The 17,994-nt window shown below is 36.3% G+C and overlaps 2 protein-coding genes across 5 annotated transcripts; both read right to left on the bottom strand.

The window, feature by feature from the left end:
- Positions 1 to 141: 141 nt before the first annotated feature.
- Positions 142 to 8,957, bottom strand: gkup (glucuronokinase with putative uridyl pyrophosphorylase). The gene is made up of 23 exons (XM_084125342.1): positions 8,792 to 8,957; positions 8,508 to 8,614; positions 8,376 to 8,420; positions 8,048 to 8,201; positions 7,832 to 7,903; positions 7,473 to 7,561; positions 6,111 to 6,267; positions 5,920 to 5,997; positions 5,095 to 5,186; positions 4,906 to 5,011; positions 4,750 to 4,829; positions 4,470 to 4,538; positions 3,896 to 3,956; positions 3,780 to 3,796; positions 3,523 to 3,580; positions 3,335 to 3,427; positions 3,191 to 3,251; positions 2,556 to 2,669; positions 2,417 to 2,474; positions 2,241 to 2,309; positions 2,009 to 2,072; positions 1,798 to 1,869; positions 142 to 951 (listed from the first exon to the last, which is right to left on the bottom strand). The coding sequence occupies exons 1-23, from the start codon at positions 8,846 to 8,848 to the stop codon at positions 865 to 867; spliced, it is 1,860 nt and encodes a 619-aa protein (XP_083981468.1). The 5' UTR covers positions 8,849 to 8,957; the 3' UTR covers positions 142 to 864.
- A 2,627-nt stretch (positions 8,958 to 11,584) lies between these two features.
- Positions 11,585 to 17,546, bottom strand: usf1 (upstream transcription factor 1). Of its 4 annotated transcripts, none has more exons than XM_084125343.1 (11): positions 17,434 to 17,546; positions 16,939 to 17,004; positions 16,802 to 16,851; positions 16,573 to 16,718; positions 16,063 to 16,176; positions 15,827 to 15,977; positions 15,619 to 15,706; positions 14,365 to 14,423; positions 14,179 to 14,273; positions 13,639 to 13,767; positions 11,585 to 12,322 (listed from the first exon to the last, which is right to left on the bottom strand). In XM_084125343.1, the coding sequence occupies exons 2-11, from the start codon at positions 16,944 to 16,946 to the stop codon at positions 12,233 to 12,235; spliced, it is 930 nt and encodes a 309-aa protein (XP_083981469.1). In that variant the 5' UTR covers positions 16,947 to 17,004; positions 17,434 to 17,546; the 3' UTR covers positions 11,585 to 12,232. The 4 variants fall into 4 exon arrangements, with proteins under 4 accessions (XP_083981469.1, XP_083981471.1, XP_083981470.1 ...); XM_084125345.1 differs by having other exon boundaries at positions 15,652 to 15,706; XM_084125344.1 differs by having other exon boundaries at positions 16,603 to 16,718.
- Between the last annotated feature and the right edge of the window lie 448 nt (positions 17,547 to 17,994).

The raw sequence follows: 17,994 nt of genomic DNA, 5'->3' as shown, positions 1-17,994 counted from the left end.
TAATTTACCTAAAAGTCCAAAGTTAATAAGGTTTTACATTACCGTTAGCCTACACCCATGACATGAAATAACAAGTAACTCCACACATTCAATCACATATTTTATTTACCATTATTTACTTCCATGTAATTCCAATACTAATTTAAAGTGAGTCAAAAGGATTTATTTGATTCATTAACATATTGACAAAATATATGACAACATGGGAGAATTTTTTGGTGGTAATTTGGTAGTGCTGACTATAATAATACATAGACCGATATAATTTAATTAAACCTTCTATTCGCAACCACGTCTTATTGAAATAAAGAAAACACTTTTGGCTCTGCACAAAAACCTCTTTACGATACAAAAACAGGATGGGTGTGGAAGGCCATTGCAAAGTCCAATTGTTTCTCGTTTCTATCCGAAACGTACAACAATTGGAGCCCCACCTACCGCTAAACAATGACCTGTGATATAGAAGTCTGAAATAGGAAAACATTGACAAGTTCATTTAAACTTAAGTTCAAAACTTATGTTAAAACAAATATAAAGGGATAATTCACCCAAAAATGTACATTCCGTCATCATTTACTCACTCTCATGTCGTTCCAAACCTGCATGGCTTTCTTCCGTGGAAGACAAAAGATGATATTTTGAAGAATGTTAGTAACCAGACAGCTTTGGCTACCACTGACATCCAAAAAATCTTAAAAGAAATCTTCTTTTATGTTCCACAGAACAAATAAAGTGATACAGGTTTATACTGTATATTGTAAAAATTAAAATTTTGGGGTGAACTATGCCTTTAAGCTATGTTCCTTTAAGCAGAGCCTTTATATCTCAGCTTCTTGGCCAACAATTAACCATTTCTCTGAGTGATCAGTCCTGACCCTGCACTGACGGGTCATAAGGCACAATTAGGCAAAACACACATCCCGCCTCTTGGAAAGCCCTCTTCATCTCCACCTAGTGGTAAAACATGAAATATATTTTTATACTGGGGCACAAAAATACCACTTCCAGTTCAATTTAATTTCATATCAGCCAAGATCTGTTTATGATAGTTGATGCTGTTTTCACAACATGTTAAAATTTGTGTAATTACCAGTACATTATTACAAGACCAGTAAAAAAAAAAGCATCAAACTCATAATTACAAGTTGAAATGTCAGGCTTCTCTAACTTGACTGTTTTAATGTCGTAAAAACAACAAAAATGGCAGCAGTTTAAAGTAGTTCGGTAGCTATATACATACACTAGGTTGCAAAAGTTTGGGGTCATTAATTATTTTCTTGAAAGAAAGAAATTAACACTTTTATTCAACAAGGTGACAGTGAAGTAAAGTTTTCAGCAATACTAAGAGATGTTTCTTGAGCATCAAATCAGCATATTAGACTGATTTCTGAAGGATCATGTGACACTGAAGACTGGAGTGATGATGCTGAAAAATCATCTTTGCCATCACAGGAATGAATTATTTTTGATCAAATAAATGCAGCCTTGTTGAGCATCAAAAACATTAAAAAAAATCTTACAGACCACAAACCTTTGAACACTAGTGTACATTTATGTTTGATATAATTCATAATGTCTTAATATAGAATCATTTCAATTATAAACCAAAGACATTAAAATGGTTTACAGACACAGTACAAAAGTTTTGATGTTATGAAAGTTAGAATTTCCAATAGCACATGAATAGCTCTGAGTAGAATCCTAAGTTACTTGTTGCCTCCTAATTATGGTAATTCACACATTGCATCAATTAAAATACAAAAAAGCATTATCTAAAAGTCAAAAGATCTGCCTTACCAGCCGCTCTTGGTCCTTACACAAGCCCACCACAGCACCGCCACTGCCGGGCAATTTGACTGCAGATTCAAACTACACACACAAGAAAAAATCATTCAGATGTGCTGCTTTTTTTCTGCAGGTCAGATTGCTTCTAGTATTATGGAATAACTTAGTGCACCAGTTAATTTACCAGATATATTAGGGAAACAATGCATTGGCATTCATTTACCTGTCTCGCAAGCTGTACCATTTTCAGATTTCCAGGGCCCAAGCAATCTTCAGTATACACCGACCTGATGGACAAAATATAACTTCAACAGTGGTATCTATTTAGCTATTTATAAATGATTTAAACCACATAATGAAGGATTCGTTGTTGGTTCTTTTAGCTTGAAACTACAGCATTAATCCACAGATTAGTGACATGCTGTTAAACCTCCATTCAACTTAAAACATCATACCGCCGTAGCTCAAAGTTTTCATCCATGAGCTGTGCGAGTCTGGCCCAGTCCTTACACAGGAAGGCAGCCCTGCATACGGTGAGAAAAACTTTAAAGCACTTTTCATTGTTTCGAATTTTACATGAAAAGTATGACGCTACAATTATTGAAGGACCAATCGTCAAAGATGAACCAACCGGGCTTGGTCTGTGAGTTCAGCAAACGATTTCATAGCTTCAACCACAGCAGAGTCACCTGTCCAGAAAGAACAAGACTTATGAAAAGCTTCATTTATTCACTATCAAGACATAAACCAAGAAATAAAGCAGGACTTACCGTTTAACCACCGCTGTCTAACATTACTGTGGATCCGTCCAGAATCACTTGGATCGCTCAAGTACGCCAGCCAGAACAAGGGAAGATCGTTCATGTCCAAGGGAATGTATTCTCCTATTTAAAAGAATAGATTGACATGCAGTACAGTCACTTAAAATGTAGGTTTCTATAGCAAATGCACTACCGTTTAAAAGTTTGGGGGGAAATAAATGAATACTTTTATTCAGCAAGGATGCACAAGTGACAGTATTGACTTTTACATTCTTACAAATGTCTACTTCAAAAATGCTGTTCTTTTGAACTTCCTATTCATTAAAGAATCCTGAAAAACAACTGTTTTCAAAATTGATAATAATAAGAAATGTTTTTGAGCATCAAATCCGCATATTAGAATGATTTCTGAAGGATCATGTGACACTGAAGACTGGAGTAATGATGCTGAAAATTCATATATTTTCAATGTAATGTTATTTTACAATGTTACTGTTGTCACTGTATTTTTGATCAAATAAATACAGCCTTAAGCATAAGAGACATCAAAAACATTCAAAAACTTTTTTAGGTTTATATACAGTACAATAATGCATTTTTTTATTTATATTGCCCAGAATAATATTTATGTTCAAAGACAGTACCATAACCCCGCTCGTCCATAAGCTGTTTGTTGAAGTCCATGTAAACCAAGCCTTCATAGACCTATTAGAAAGTTAATACAGAGACAGTCATGTTCCACAAAGTCTAAGTCAGATTGGTATAATTAATATATATATATATATAACCTGCACAACTCGATCCTGTAGACCAGCTGTGATGAACAGCTCATCTGTCTCTACGTTGAGGATGAAGTTGGCTCTGACTGGTTTAGGAAGATCCTGTCTCAGGATAAAGTTTATGTAAGATAATAGTTTTTTCCAACATTAAAAAGTAGTTCTAAATCTATCCACTGATTGGTGAATGCTGAACATACGTTATCTGTGATGTTGTAAAACTTCATCAGGCACTTCAGTGTGGCAGACACAATCGCACTACACAGAAAACACCCAAATGCTAATGTTAGAATACTCAAATTTGACCCCAATAACAGCAGATGAAATGGCAAGCGTTTGACACTTGAATAATGATTATAATGCATCTTGTTTGATTACAAATCAAATAGACATGAATGAGCTTTGGAGAAACTGACTGTTAATGTTCATTGAAGTTTGTAGTCAATGTTTTACTTACCTACTGCCAGCTAAACCCTAGAAGACATCAAAGAAATGTAGAACAGTGTTACTCCACATTCTTAGTACTTAAACTCTAGATAGACAACTGCAAATATCATTAGTAACAAGTCTTACCACTTGCCGAGGAATGTTTGTGTCATACTTGAGAGTAAAATTCTGCTTGGACAGAGCAATGCTGTCAGCATAAAAGAAAGCAAATACAGTCAGTGTCTTAATCATTCCAATTACACAACAGATCTTTTCTTCCATATTATTCCATCCACAAGTGTAATGGATTATCGAAAAAGTAAAAAATATAGTGCAGGGATTTGAATCATTCCAGTGGTTGTTGATTGGATTTATTTTTTATTTTTTTATAAAATCAGTTTGCAAAGAAATCTATGATCTCCAAAATACTTTCAGATCAATTATTATCTTCATTTTTATACGGTATATCCTTAATGATAATGAAAACATATTTGTCAAGTTGCCAGACATGACTAAATGTATTTCTGTCCAATTACAATGAAGAGACAAAATTATTTGTCTATTTCAATATAGTACATGGAACAATACTTCAATAAAGAGACAGTATTGTATTTAAAAAGAGACACTGCCATTGTATCACTGTATTATCTACATAAGCCATGTCTACATAAAGTGATTGGACCCTGATAATCATGTATTTATTATGTTTATTGGATCTCACCCTTGTTCAGAGCAGAACTGGTAAAACTTTTTACAGGTGGCTTGTAGAAGTCTCAGACCTCCCAAATACCTGTAAGGTAAATAAATGAATACTAATGTTAATAATTGGTTTTGTTGTATTGTAAAAATTAGACATATGGGTTTGGGTCGACATGAGAGCGAGTAAATGATGAGAGATTGTTAATTTTGCACGATTTATTCCTTGTTTAAAGTGTCCATATTATTGAAGTCCATGCAAAAAAACACACTAAAAAAATCAGAGACAAATACTTTGGACAAACCCTTCTTTCCGGCTGATCTGAAAGAGATCCTGCAAGCTTCCGAACTCCGTAGGGTCGTTCAGAGGATGAGGTAGAATGGCCTTAATAAAAACAGTGAAATTAATGAAGAACAGAGCTTTCCTTGATGTCTTATCTCAGTCTGTTTTTTTGTTTTACCAGAGTCTGGCTCTCCATGAGTGTGACCTCAGCCCAGAAGTTAGCAATGGTCATAGCAATGGTTTTCCCATTGAAACCATCAGAAGGGTTCCCCATGAGTCCAACCCTGTGAGTCAACACACAGATGTATGTATAGTAATGAAAAGCAGGTAGGCATTTGTGGATACTAGCTAATGTGTTCTGACTGACCTGGCATACGAGCGGCATGTAACAGGTTTAGATGGGGACAGCTGCTGTTTAGAAGAATAGTGAGCGAGCCATTTCGTGTAATCAGACAGACCCTGTAATAACAGATGTTAACATTCTCAACATGTATTAATACAAAATGTATGTTTAGAATAGTGGGGTATACACTCCTATTCGGTGTCAATAAGATTTTTTTAATCTGATACTTGCATTCAGCAAGGATGCATTAAATTGGTCAAAAGTGATAGTAAAGTAATTTATAATGTTACAAAAATTTCAAACAAATGCTGTACTTTTTAACATTCTATTCAATAAATCCTGAAAAAAAAGTAGCAGAGTTTCCACAAAAATATTAAGCAGCACAAATGTTTTCAACATTGAGAATATAATAAGGAATGTTTTTCAACACCAAGGATGATAACTATAACGATAATGAAAAATATATAGTTTTAAAAATAGTTGTAAAAGAATAGCAGAGTCCACAGCTATAACAATAACGGCACTGAGTAACAATATCATTGGAATCACTTTCAGAACAATTTTTTTTCCAGCTGAAGAAAGATAAAAACATCGACAGCCAATCAGAATCCATCCTCGAGCATTTAAAGTGGTTGACGATAAACCTGCAGCGCGCGCTTAGGATAAACAGCATTATTGTTTGTTGATGTCAATGTTAATATAGTTATCGTTATGGTTATCTTTATAGTTATTGTTCTTGGTGTGAACGGGCCTTGAGATTGCTTTTGAAGGATCATGTGACACTAAAAACTAAAGTTATGGCTGCTGATATTTAAAAATTAACCTAAATAAAGCTACATTTGTACCCACCACTTGTCCAATTAGTTGAAATCCTGTTGGTAACTTCATCCCATAAACAGGAACCTTCTCCTCATTTATAAGCCATTCCTACAACCAGTAAAATCCTATTTAATATTGAAGTTAACATTAAATCTAAAGACACAGAAACAAAGGTTTAATGCTTTACATTTTAAAACTCAAAGATAATTTAAAACATTTACCCAAAAAAAGCCAAAGGTTCTATCTTTAACGTCTGTGTGTTGAACAAGGAAATCAGATATGTACGGTAAGGACTCTTTACGCAGACAGTAGAACACCACACTTGCCAGACGGGATGCGGTGACGCCCTCTCGAGGCTTCTCAATGAAGCGCATGACCCTGGTGTGCACATAGATTCAACATTTTGTAGTGAATGCTTAAACTCAAGTGGTGCTCACTGCTCACTGCAGAGCCAAATGACGTCCACCTTCTAGCTCCACCCATTATGCCTAAATGTCATCTAGAGAGGGGGAGCTGGCCACCCATGGCTCTGCAGTGAGCAGCCTTAAATTAAAGCTACACTGTGTAATTTTTTAAGTTGATTCAAAATGATATGTACTCATTAATGTGTAATTACTTATACCAACTAATCAAGTATTCTCGTAAGCGTAGAATCTGCCATTTAGAATACATACGAGCGAGTCGCTCGAATGGTGGCAGCCATGTTGCGCCTCCATTTTGAAAATACATTAGCCAAAGAGGGACATACCTGGAAATTCAAGCTTCGCCTTTTGCGTTTTGACACTCAGCGGCACCGTGACGAATGCGAGGGGGAGATTACTCGCGACTGCCGGCAGATTTGAAATAATACGGCCACCGTAGGAGTTAAAACGCCCTCGGAATGAGAGGGGCTAGAAAGTAATATTCAGTTGGTAGTCATAAACAATTTCACCGCTAGATGGGAGAAAATCCTACACAGTGTAGCTTTAAAAGAAAATGATTAAATCTTCCATTGGGCCATATATCAAAAATGTCTTATTGTCAGTTTGAATTTTAAAATGCTACTTTTTTTATTTATGTCTACATACAGTAGGCTATATGCTTATAAACATAAGTATACATGTTGTCATATGTAAAAAAAAAAGAAGAAAACAAGTCAGCCATCATAACGTCACTTTTCTATCTAAAGTTTATTTTTATTTATGTCCATATGTATGTTTATATTCAATGATTATGTCTAATGTTTATTTTCTGCACACAATTGTCTAAATGTAATTTATGAAAACGTCAAAACATATTTCCATTCTATGACACATTAAAAGGAGAATTAAGAACTTGTCTATTCATGTTCATTTGATATACATTTCGTTTGAATCATGATGTCACTGATAACGTCAAAGACATTTCCATTTAATGATAAAATGAATAAATGATAACGTATAAAATCCTGCTATTAAGAGGGCATGACAATGGCTATGGAACACTAAATTAAAAAAATATATATAAAGAATCTAATAAGCTTGGCTAATTTTATAATATCAGAGGGTACTTCTTCCATGACAACACAACAAAAATAAAAGTAAAGATGCTATGTCATGCCTCACCGATGGGTGTTCGGACAAACTTCAACAATTCCTCTGGAGTAGCTCTTCTCTCCTGACTCCAGCTCATAATATATAGCAAGTTCTCCAGGCTGAAGTATTAAATTGTAATGAGAATTAAAATTGAGCCGAAATTACAAATTATTTCAGCAGGTTAAATGAGTAATGATAAATAAATAATGATATAAAGTTATAAAATAATTAACTTTATAACTGTATGCGTCTGTGCCACATGAGAATCCCACTATGGTGCAAGCGGGAAAGTACAAATCAGTACGAACCTGGTTGGGTCACTACGTTTGACATCTCACCCACAAGAACCAACTTGTTACAACACAGTCAATATGATAAGTCTCTCTTACCTTAGATCTGAAAAATCGAATGACTTGTGCAATATCAAAGTTTTGATCAGCACAAAGCATGTCTCCTGCGATCTGCAAATGCAATATGAGAACACACAATTGAAAGCAGCCCTTTCAATTTAAGATTTAAGTCAAATAAAATAAAATAGGTTTTGGAAAAAGGTGCGACTAAATGGACATTATGCAGTGTTTTAATAGCTCAATGCGGTGTCATACCACCATAATGTCATCTTGTAGCTGTCGGCTCCGGATGGCCAATTCAAGGTCTGCAACAGCCCCCAGTCTGTCATCCAGAGTGGTGCTGCCATCATTCACAACATTCTCCACCGGAAAGTCATTGGCTGTTGCCCACCGCTCATAGTGTTTGTATCTAAATTGAGTGCAGTTTTGAACCAATATACAATTTTAAATTAGTTTAATGGCTGCTATTGTGTATCTTAAACATACAAAAAGCCACACTTTCTGCACTTATTTTCACAAAAGAAATGTAAACATTGCAAAAACCTAGTTGACATGTTTGTCAAATGACAGAACAAGGACTTACTTATCAGCATTCGTGACCAGATAGACTTCACTGAAGAGCTGGCGACTGGGAGAGAGGGTAAATACTGTGTTGCATTAGTTTGCATGGAAAACACCTTTCGCAATGATGCTAACAACAAATATAATGACTCACGCGTTGACGGTTTCCCACCAGAAATCCAATATTTTCTTTCCACCCACTCCAGGTAACAGAGCTTTGGGCACACCGGCCAGATGAGCATACAGACCTGTAATATCACTCTTGAAATATAGAGACATGTTTATTGAACACTGCATTACATCTTTTCTTTCTTGTTTTGAACAAAACAACGTGGCATTAAAGTTATTACAAACGCTAACTGCAAAATGACACAAAGTTTTAAGAAATCATAATCGTTTTTGCAGCTTACAGGAAAACGTTTAAATCAGTTGATTTACCTTAATCTGTGTCTCTAAAACCGTGCCGTGCCCTGCAACTAACAGTATGCAGATCATTGTTCTGGCTTATTATTTTTTTGAAATAGCAACGCATAATCTTTCCATCACAGGGTCCGTAGAGAGTCCATAGTGCAACTAATAACACAGTTACAACTTTGAACTTACTCACGTCACCGGAAACCCTACAAATCCTTAAAGAAACAGGCTCATGATTTCATTTGTAATATGGCAAGCCGTTTTAACATTTAGTAATTTAAACAAACTCTTTGTTTGTTTGTATACTAGTACTTATTAATAAATAGTGGTGACTAGTGCACCATTAATAGATACTAGTAGACCTGCTCAAAATAAACAAAATCTCAATTTTATTAGTAATAGTTCAGGTTTCACTAGTGATGATTGCTTTATAAATAATGACTAGTCAGAATGGTTACTTTATACATACCTCTATTCACTTCTGATTAGTGTTGTTAACTGTTAACTAAATTTGTTCCAGGTTCGCATTCCTGTTAACTCTTCCAGGTAGCCTAGTACTAATGTAGTAGACAATTGCACTGTATTAGGCTGCGTTTACACTTGGCATTAACATGCGACCTGTATCCGGATGTTGTCCACATACACATTGAAAAGACAAGTGTAAACGCGCCTCTGATCGTAATGTTATCTGATCAGCGTTTCCAGGTTCGGAGATAGTTAAGGACACATTGTGATAGGATCTCAGTGTAATGTAAACGCAATCCAGCCATCATGTCTGCATTCACAGGTGGACGTCACACAAAACCCCGCCGGCTGTCATTATTCCCCCTCTCTCCAGAACTGAGAGCTGTGTGGTTTTGCGATACAGTCGAGTGCGATGTACATCGCAAATTTAGGCTACTGAAATGTTTGCCTTCGCACCCGAAAGTTGCAGCAGCTGCACCATTCATTTTCTGTATAGAACGCACATTTTTCCCACCACAGCTGGCAACGTTCTCGGACTCATACGTTTCTCTGTACCGTTTCCATTACGGCATCTATCCACATTATTAGAAGCCTACTTTGCAGCCTCTTCATCCTCCTCATTTTGCAAGATTTGTAAAATGTCCGTCGACAGAAAACTGTTTTTAAAAGAAAACCCACCACTTCAGGTCGACTTTACACCAGAGCCATCCTTTTTTTTCTTGTTTTTCCACGGGAATGCAAGATCCGATCTGTTATCCAGATTCAGAAACCACTTGATGTGGACAGGTGTAAACACACCGTGTCCTGATTGGCTTATGATCCGATCTGCTTGATCGGATCACGGTGATCGCATGTTAATGCCAAGTGTTAACGCAGCCTTAGAAACTCTCTAATCATAGTATGTTGAAATGAGTATTCCAAAGATACCCAGAGGGTCTACTATTTCTGGTTAGAATTCGAAGTGCAGATCCATGCACACTCTGACTAATATTGCCCAAAACCCATTGCGTGTTGTACGAGGATTCGATTAGAACTACAAACACGAATAACAAGTGTTAAGAACTACAAACCTGGAGGATGTCTGAGACCAACAGTTAAGGGCTTTTAGTGATTAATAATTAGTATCTAACCTAACAACAAAAAAAAAATTCAATGTTATCCACAACATTGTGAACTTTAAAGATGTTTGATCATTAACCTTTAAAGGCAGTTATCGCATGAGAGACCCGCGACTGGCAAATGAACCTGCTAATACATTTCTCTCCAATACGGTAGGACATTAAATCAAATCGAATGTGGAGGATTTTAACTGTGACCAAATGATTGACAGGGCAGTTTAAACAGTGACAGGATGCACATAACTAAGTGACAGAACGTTCTGTTAAAGATGAAATTATGACAAGGCAGTATGTCCCTAAGCTTGCCTACTATTCTGCTACACTCAAAAATATCATGCACATACTTTTTTCCTGTTTCCTTCACAAAAACAGTACATACTTTTAGGGCATAGTAAAATAGGTCAATCCTGGAGGGCCACAGCCCTGCAGAGTTTAGCTTCAACCCTAATAAACTGCACCTGATCCAGCTAATCAGGTTGGGACAAAACTTTGCAGGATTGTGGCCCTCCAGGGGCTGAGTTTGCCAGCCCTACTCCAACTCCTCATATATATATATATGTGTGTTAAGACATCAAAAATGGGTACTAGTACTAGTACATAATTTGTATGAATACACCAGTCACCATTGGAATTATGTACAAGAATCTAATGGTTACTAGCAAAATGGACAATGATATTAGTCACTATTGGATTACCTAATATTAATTTTAAAAAGGACTAGAAAAACATATACTTTTTAGTTTTAAGAAAAAAATGTTAAAATGGCTTGCCATAATGTCCATGGTCATAGAACTCAGTTCCTGGAGTGCCGCTGTCCTGCAAAGTTTAGCTCCAACCCTAATTACACACCTGAACCAGCTAACCAATGTCTTCAGGATTATTAGAAACTTCTGGGCAGGTGTTTTGGAGCTGGTTGGAGCTAAACTTTGCAGAAAAGTAGCCCTCGAGGAGTGGAGTTCTACATGTGTCATAGAGGAAGGTCTAAGAACATTGAAAGCAGGTTCTTTAAGGCCTGAAGTGCTGCATGACCCTTGATTTTTAAGTCTTGAGCCTTTTTGCATACCAAATATTTGGTATTTAACAAAAATAGACAAGAATATCTCCAGGAATCAGATATTTTTGTCTATTTCTGTTAAAAACTAAATATTTGACAAGTGAAAAGGCATAACATAACAACATACACTGAGGTCTTGCAACACAAAACATTCTTAAACCAGAGTCTACAAAAATGGCGTAGGGTAAATGTGTCTATTTATTTCAGCACTCTGAATAGTGAAATCTCCTATGATGCTATGTGTTGTAAATTGTCAATTAATAGGCAGTTAATGTACATGCTCATTCTTCAAACAAATTAAATTGAAATACCTTCTGAAAAGTATGAAAAATATGAAAAATGCATTAATAACAAATATTTGACATGTATAATTTTCACAAATTTAGAAGTAAAAGTACAAAATGAACAAATTTTCCTGACCTGTCCTGGTACATAAAATGAATGCTAAATTACATTAAAATATGGGGACTGGAAGGCGCAAAAAATAAAAAATAAATTATGTACATAAGGCAAGATCCTGATGGAGAATCATCACCAACAGTGGCGTGCACCGACCTCTGCTGGGGCAGGGGCGAAATCGCATTCCGGGGGCATGGGGGCGGGGGTCCCCCTCGGTTGAAATTGCCTTTCAGGGGGCACCGCAATACGACCGAAAGTGCACTTTACTATAAGCGATTAAAGTGCACACCACTGATCACCAGTAGGTTGAATACTGCATTATGTAAGTCATGCATTAAGCGTTGTTCAAGGTTGTTAAAAAACTGCAGAAATGTGCATCTCCAGCACCAAATGTTTTTGTTCTAAATTTCCAAAACTCCTTAGAATTCTTCACTGGGAATCTGCACTTGCTGCTGCAACTATGCCATGCTGTCGGAGTTGGTTCCTCAAAATCAGATTCTTAGACTTCCAATCTTCCACCTTTAAAAAACAAGAAGACAAAATAAAACTGTCAATGAGAACAATACAAAAGAGAGAAATAAAGAAAGTGATAAAGACAGATAGGAAAACATGCCAAGTCAAGTCACCTTTATTTACTGTATATAATGCTTTATACGATACAGGGATGCGTTTCCCAAAAGCATCTTAAGCCTCATAGGCATCATAAGTAGATCATAGAGTCCTTTGATGCAATTGGTTTACGATCAACTTATGGTGGGGACACACCAAACCAACGCCAAAAAAGAAGAAAACGTTGGGGAAGAAAATCTGTGCTTGAACACACCGTCATTTGACACCGAACACACACTACAGGCGACTGTCAACTAGCACACGCGTTCTGCGTCTGCATGTCAAGGAGATAACTGTCTATTTAAGCAGATATATATTCGTCATTCAAAAAGGTAAAGCAAAAGAACAGCCTTCTGTCTGTGCCATCATGACTTTGCTTGCTTTCATCACTTTTGCTCTTATTCTTGTGTTCGGTAAACTGAACAGCTATAATCAGTTCACTCTCTAACCGACGGCCCGACACTGATTCTACATGTTGAATCGGACCAAAAAAACCGACATGGTCCGACTAGAGCCAACGGTGCAAAACAGACAGAAAAAACTAAGTCGGCCAATGCTCAAAAACCGATGGCTTGGTGTGTCCCTGGCTTTAGGCTCACAATGCTTTTAGGGAAATGCAGCACAGATTGTTTCAAAGCAGCTGTACAGTAATAAACAGGAAAATAATGATTAATGATGCAAAAAGAATTCCATTCAGCTTTAAAGCAGCTCTAAAAACTACAATACTCTTATTATTCAGCTGATGTCAGTTCAGTGTTGATTCAGTTCCGCAACTTTGTAAAGTTCATCGATTATGATGTTCAATTCAGCTATAAAGTATCTCTGCAGAAAACAGTGATGTCAACATTGAGCTCAGTTCAGTTCTCATCCGATAGATAAATAGATAGATAGATAGATAGATAGATAGATAGATAGATAGATAGATAGATAGATAGATAGATAGATCTATCTATCCATCTATCTATCATATAGCATATAACATATAGATAGATAAAGCCTAAAATGTTAATGTTGATCTTGGTTTTGCAAATTAATTTTAAATAACAAATTAGTTTTTAAAACCTTTACCTGTGATTAATTTTGAGATTTAACTGAGTTTAAAATAATTCAGGTTCACTGTAAAATTTAAACTAGGATCAAAACTATGATTAAAGTGCAACTGAATTATTAGATTAATCTAATCTAGATTTAAAATTAGCCCTAATTGATACAAACTAGTAAAATACCTCTTGCCGTAACAGTTGGTTATCCATCCTCAACCTGTCAAGGCTGTTCATTTCATCTCCTAACCGGCTGTTACTTTGTCGCAGCTCCTGAATGTAATCGCAGGCCTTTGATAGAATCCCACCCTTACTCTGTAACACACAACAGCAGATATAATGGGGTTATGTGCAACACATTTCCATATTCTGTAAACAGGTTGCATCGTGTTCAGGTCTTTTGTAGGTGCTTTCGTAAATAAAGAGCCGTTTTACTCAAGATCAAAGATGAGCATAACCGATGTCCATCACATATGCAGTTTTTTTATTTATCTAACATTGAGATATTTAAATCGAATAAAACATCAACAATAAAAAGAACTAGCTAGGTTAGCTGATTAACTTAAAAGTCCATAGATATTGCCGTCAGTTCGTACTGCCAGTAACACTTTCTCCGACAAGCGGATGCAATGAGACTTCTTTTCCTGTTTGTTCATGTGACGTTCGGCATACAGCCTATCCAGTAGATATTGCTGACACAATTATATTCACAAAACTAACACATACCTGTCCAGTTTTAGTGGCATCGATGGTGCAGTCTGGAATTGTTTTTGAGAGCTGAACAATCCAGTTGTTAATTTTGTCTCTGCGTCTTCGCTCAACTGTAAAGTGGTTTGAAAATAATCACTCACAAATATATTACACAACAACCTGCATGTCATTTTCAATAATTTTTCAATTGAAAACCTTTACCTTCATTGTGCTGAGCTCGCCTTTTATCATCTCTAGAAGTTCTTGGCCCCTCTGACTTACTGCAAATATTGAAAAAGTGTGTTACAACTGTTTTTTCTTCTTCTTTGGGACCATAAGCTAATCCATGAATTCAAAATGTAAATGTCTAGGGAGAAACAATGAGTTGTATTAGCAACACTTCAAAGATTGGAAATACAACTTACAACAGATATCCATTACTTTTTAATTCATTTTATAAAAACACAGTAGCTTGAATACCTCTGCTCCCAACTACTAGAATATGGAAATAACTTTTACTGTATCTTCTGATCGCACTACAAAAAAAAGTGATGTTCTTCCTCAGTATATTTGTCTTCCAGTTGTTTTTCCAGCGAAAAAGTCTAAAGATTCTTAAATCAAGATGCATTTACTGGAGACATAAAATATGAAGTCTTGTTTTCTGTGAAAATGTTTGTTTTGAATATTTGTTTTTGCTTTAATCATTAACTTAATTTTGTAAAAATTCTTAAGACTTCATTTTACATTTGGATCTTGAGTAAATGTATTTAGATTTTAAGATGTTTCGATATTTGTTTGGAAAACAGGATAAAAATACTGAGGAAGATATTGAGTCTCATTCACTAAGCATGCGTACGCACAAATTTGTGCGTGACATCTGTGTACGAACCATGGAAATGGTTTGCCCGTGTTTTATGCAAATGACTAACCTCATGCACGCGGCCGCTCATTTAAAATACTCCAAATTCACTAACATTAGAACGAGATTAAGAACAAATTCATGTGCGTACGCTTGTGTTGTGAATTAGGCAGAGATTTTTCGTGAGAAGGTCTCCTGTGCGTACAAATACGAAATGATCCACGCAATTATTAGTGAATGAGACCCATTCATTTTTTGCAATGCATGCAACATTTAATGCTATGACTTTGTGAATTTAAGACTGTCTGCTCTTTTTAAGCCATTAATTTGTGTAAGGGCGAATTAAGAATTTTTAAGACCCGCAAACACCCTGTCATACGTTTATTAACAGCTCAATTAAATACACTATATTTTTTACATTTAATATAAAATAGAATAATGGCATGCTTAGACTGATATTAAAATAATAAACTGAGTTTATTATTTTGATTTATTTATATTTTTTATTATTGTGTGTGGTCACTGTGGTCAATAAAGATAGCGAAACAGCAATAACTGAAAAGAGAAATGTATTAAACGACTGAGTGCTTTTAAGAGGCTGGAAAAGGCAACATTACGCATTGTAAGGTTGTGTACGAGGTGCAATAGACCTCTGGTTGGCTCCAGTAAGGACCTCCTGCGGAGACATCATAACATACAACTGACCTAAAGCAGGAGCAAAAAAACAAACAAATAAATATAAAAAACTGAACTGAACAGAACAGAACTGTTGCATTGTTGTCTATTCATGCAGATAATAAAACTGAAAAGGGTTTAATGATGTACCTGCAGGAGCACTCTGACTAAGCAGAGCATCTGAGGCCTGAACACTGGTCACCATTGTGCCTGCTGCAGCGTCTGAGATAGTAGCAGGATAATACGTGTAATGGGTTTCTGTGCCATCTCCATCTAAGCCTTCTGAATGAGAGAAAACAGCCTGAAAGACATATTTAAATTAAGTTAGTTGTAATCAGATTTATTTATATGATCTATTTCAGGTAAAATAATAAAGGCTTTTCCACCTGTGTGACAGGCTGTGTTGTAGCCGGAAACCCAGTAACTACACTAACAGCTGTTGCACCATCAGTTTGAGCTTCCAGCTGTCCATCTGCGACCTGGATTACTCGATATGTAACCTAAAGAAAATTAAGATGGAAAATGATGTTACGCAATATAATCTTTCAGAACTACACTCGTCTGTACATACTATCTAAAGTGAAAAAGAGAGATCACAGCTAAATCTTTCTGAATCGTGCATCAGAAAGACCATTCTATGGGAAGAATTTAGGTTGGTTTAAACCTGGTATTAACATCTGTCTGGCATGGACAGCAGCACTAAATAAATTTGTAAAATTGTTCTCCAAAAGCACTCAAAAGGTCATGTCTGTGGAATGTTTGAGAGCAAAAGTGAGTCTGTCTTTCTTGACTGACCACTTGTGATCAGATGACTGAGACGAATGTCACTACCAGGTGTAAACTGGGCCTAAGTTCTTACTCAGGTTTGAATATAACCCTTCCTCCCCATCTCCTACCTGCCCTGAGGGAGGGTACAGCTCCCCTACCTGCCCCCCAGCTCCCTCTGTCTTGAAGAGGTATTTAATCGGCTGCTCCGAAGAAAACGTAGAAGCAGACTGAATAGTTGTGATTGCCGATGGGTCCTCTGCAGTAGCAACTGCCCCTGAGAAAAGAAACCACACACATCAATTCTCAAAATATATTTTTTAAAAACTGACATTACTGCATTGCTTAATCTGATAATACCTTCTTCAATGACTGGAACATTGACATCAGGTTCAGAACTTTTCTGTTGTCTGAAAACAATATTTTAGATCATAGTGTAGTTATAGTGCACATATTCAGATAATTTCTAATCAGTGACAGTAATACTTGCTACTAACCCTTTCATATCCACAGTCAGTATGTAACAGGAAAAAGTGCCTTTACTCCTTGTTGCCTGATCAAATCTGTAGTGGAGCCAATAGAGAAAACCAACTATTTGAACGTTAGCACCAAGTTACTTGTGATATATACGGATAATAACCATTATTAACAGAACTGGCCAACAGGAGTCACTCCTTACATTAGTACGCTGGTTGTGTATTACAAGGTAAATATTTTATAATAAAATAAATATTATATTGCAGGCAATAGGCTAACAAAAAAAAAACTGCACACAAAGAGATTTATAAGCCATATCAATGGACATTATAGACTCAGTTAAAAAAGGATAGCTAGCTAGCTCCTAGCAGAGCTATCTAGAAAGCATAGACAAATAACGAAGCATGTTTTAAATAAGCCACGAACGAGAATAAATAATTTGCATCTACATATAGCCATCATAAAATTGGTATTGAAATAATGAAAAGAAACATGGGATTTCATTTACATCTCACCGTTTACTGTTCTCGTGTCGTCTTGTTTACAAGAGGGGCAACCGGGCGGGCGGTTCGGTTTTTGCGCATGCGCACATAATCAGCTTCAACACAGGACATCATCGTCGATACTATCTAGCAGTGTTTCCCAACCTTTTTTCAGCCACGGCACCCTTTGAAATTAAAAAAAAAAAAAGTGGCACCCTACACTAGTTTTGTTATGAAACTACTTTGATATGATACCTTGAAATGTATCGATTTTCAATACCACAGGGAAGAACCGCTTACTGTCATATAGGCTATACTTTTTTTTGTCCATCCATTGAAAGTCTAGAATCAGTCATTTCTTCTGAAGAGATCACTTTATATGATGACATATTTAATTGAGGCTTTTATTCATATATACATTGCTCAATTTCCATTCAAGGGTTCGATCCCTTGTCGGGAGACAAGACCATTCTGAGAAGTAACCCAAGCTATTAACCTGGGAAAACCCAGACGAACTTCCGGCAAATTTAGATTTGCTCTGCAAGTCAGTCTGGCCAAGAGCCCATTCAAGCCCATTTCCAATCTTTCCAAATC

The sequence above is a fragment of the Abramis brama genome (genome assembly GCF_963993115.1).
Source record: "Abramis brama genome assembly, chromosome: 10".
Classification (NCBI taxonomy): Eukaryota; Metazoa; Chordata; class Actinopteri; order Cypriniformes; family Leuciscidae; genus Abramis; species Abramis brama.
The sequence above is the reverse complement of the archived record's forward strand: the minus strand, read 5'-3'. Positions and strand labels throughout refer to the sequence as shown.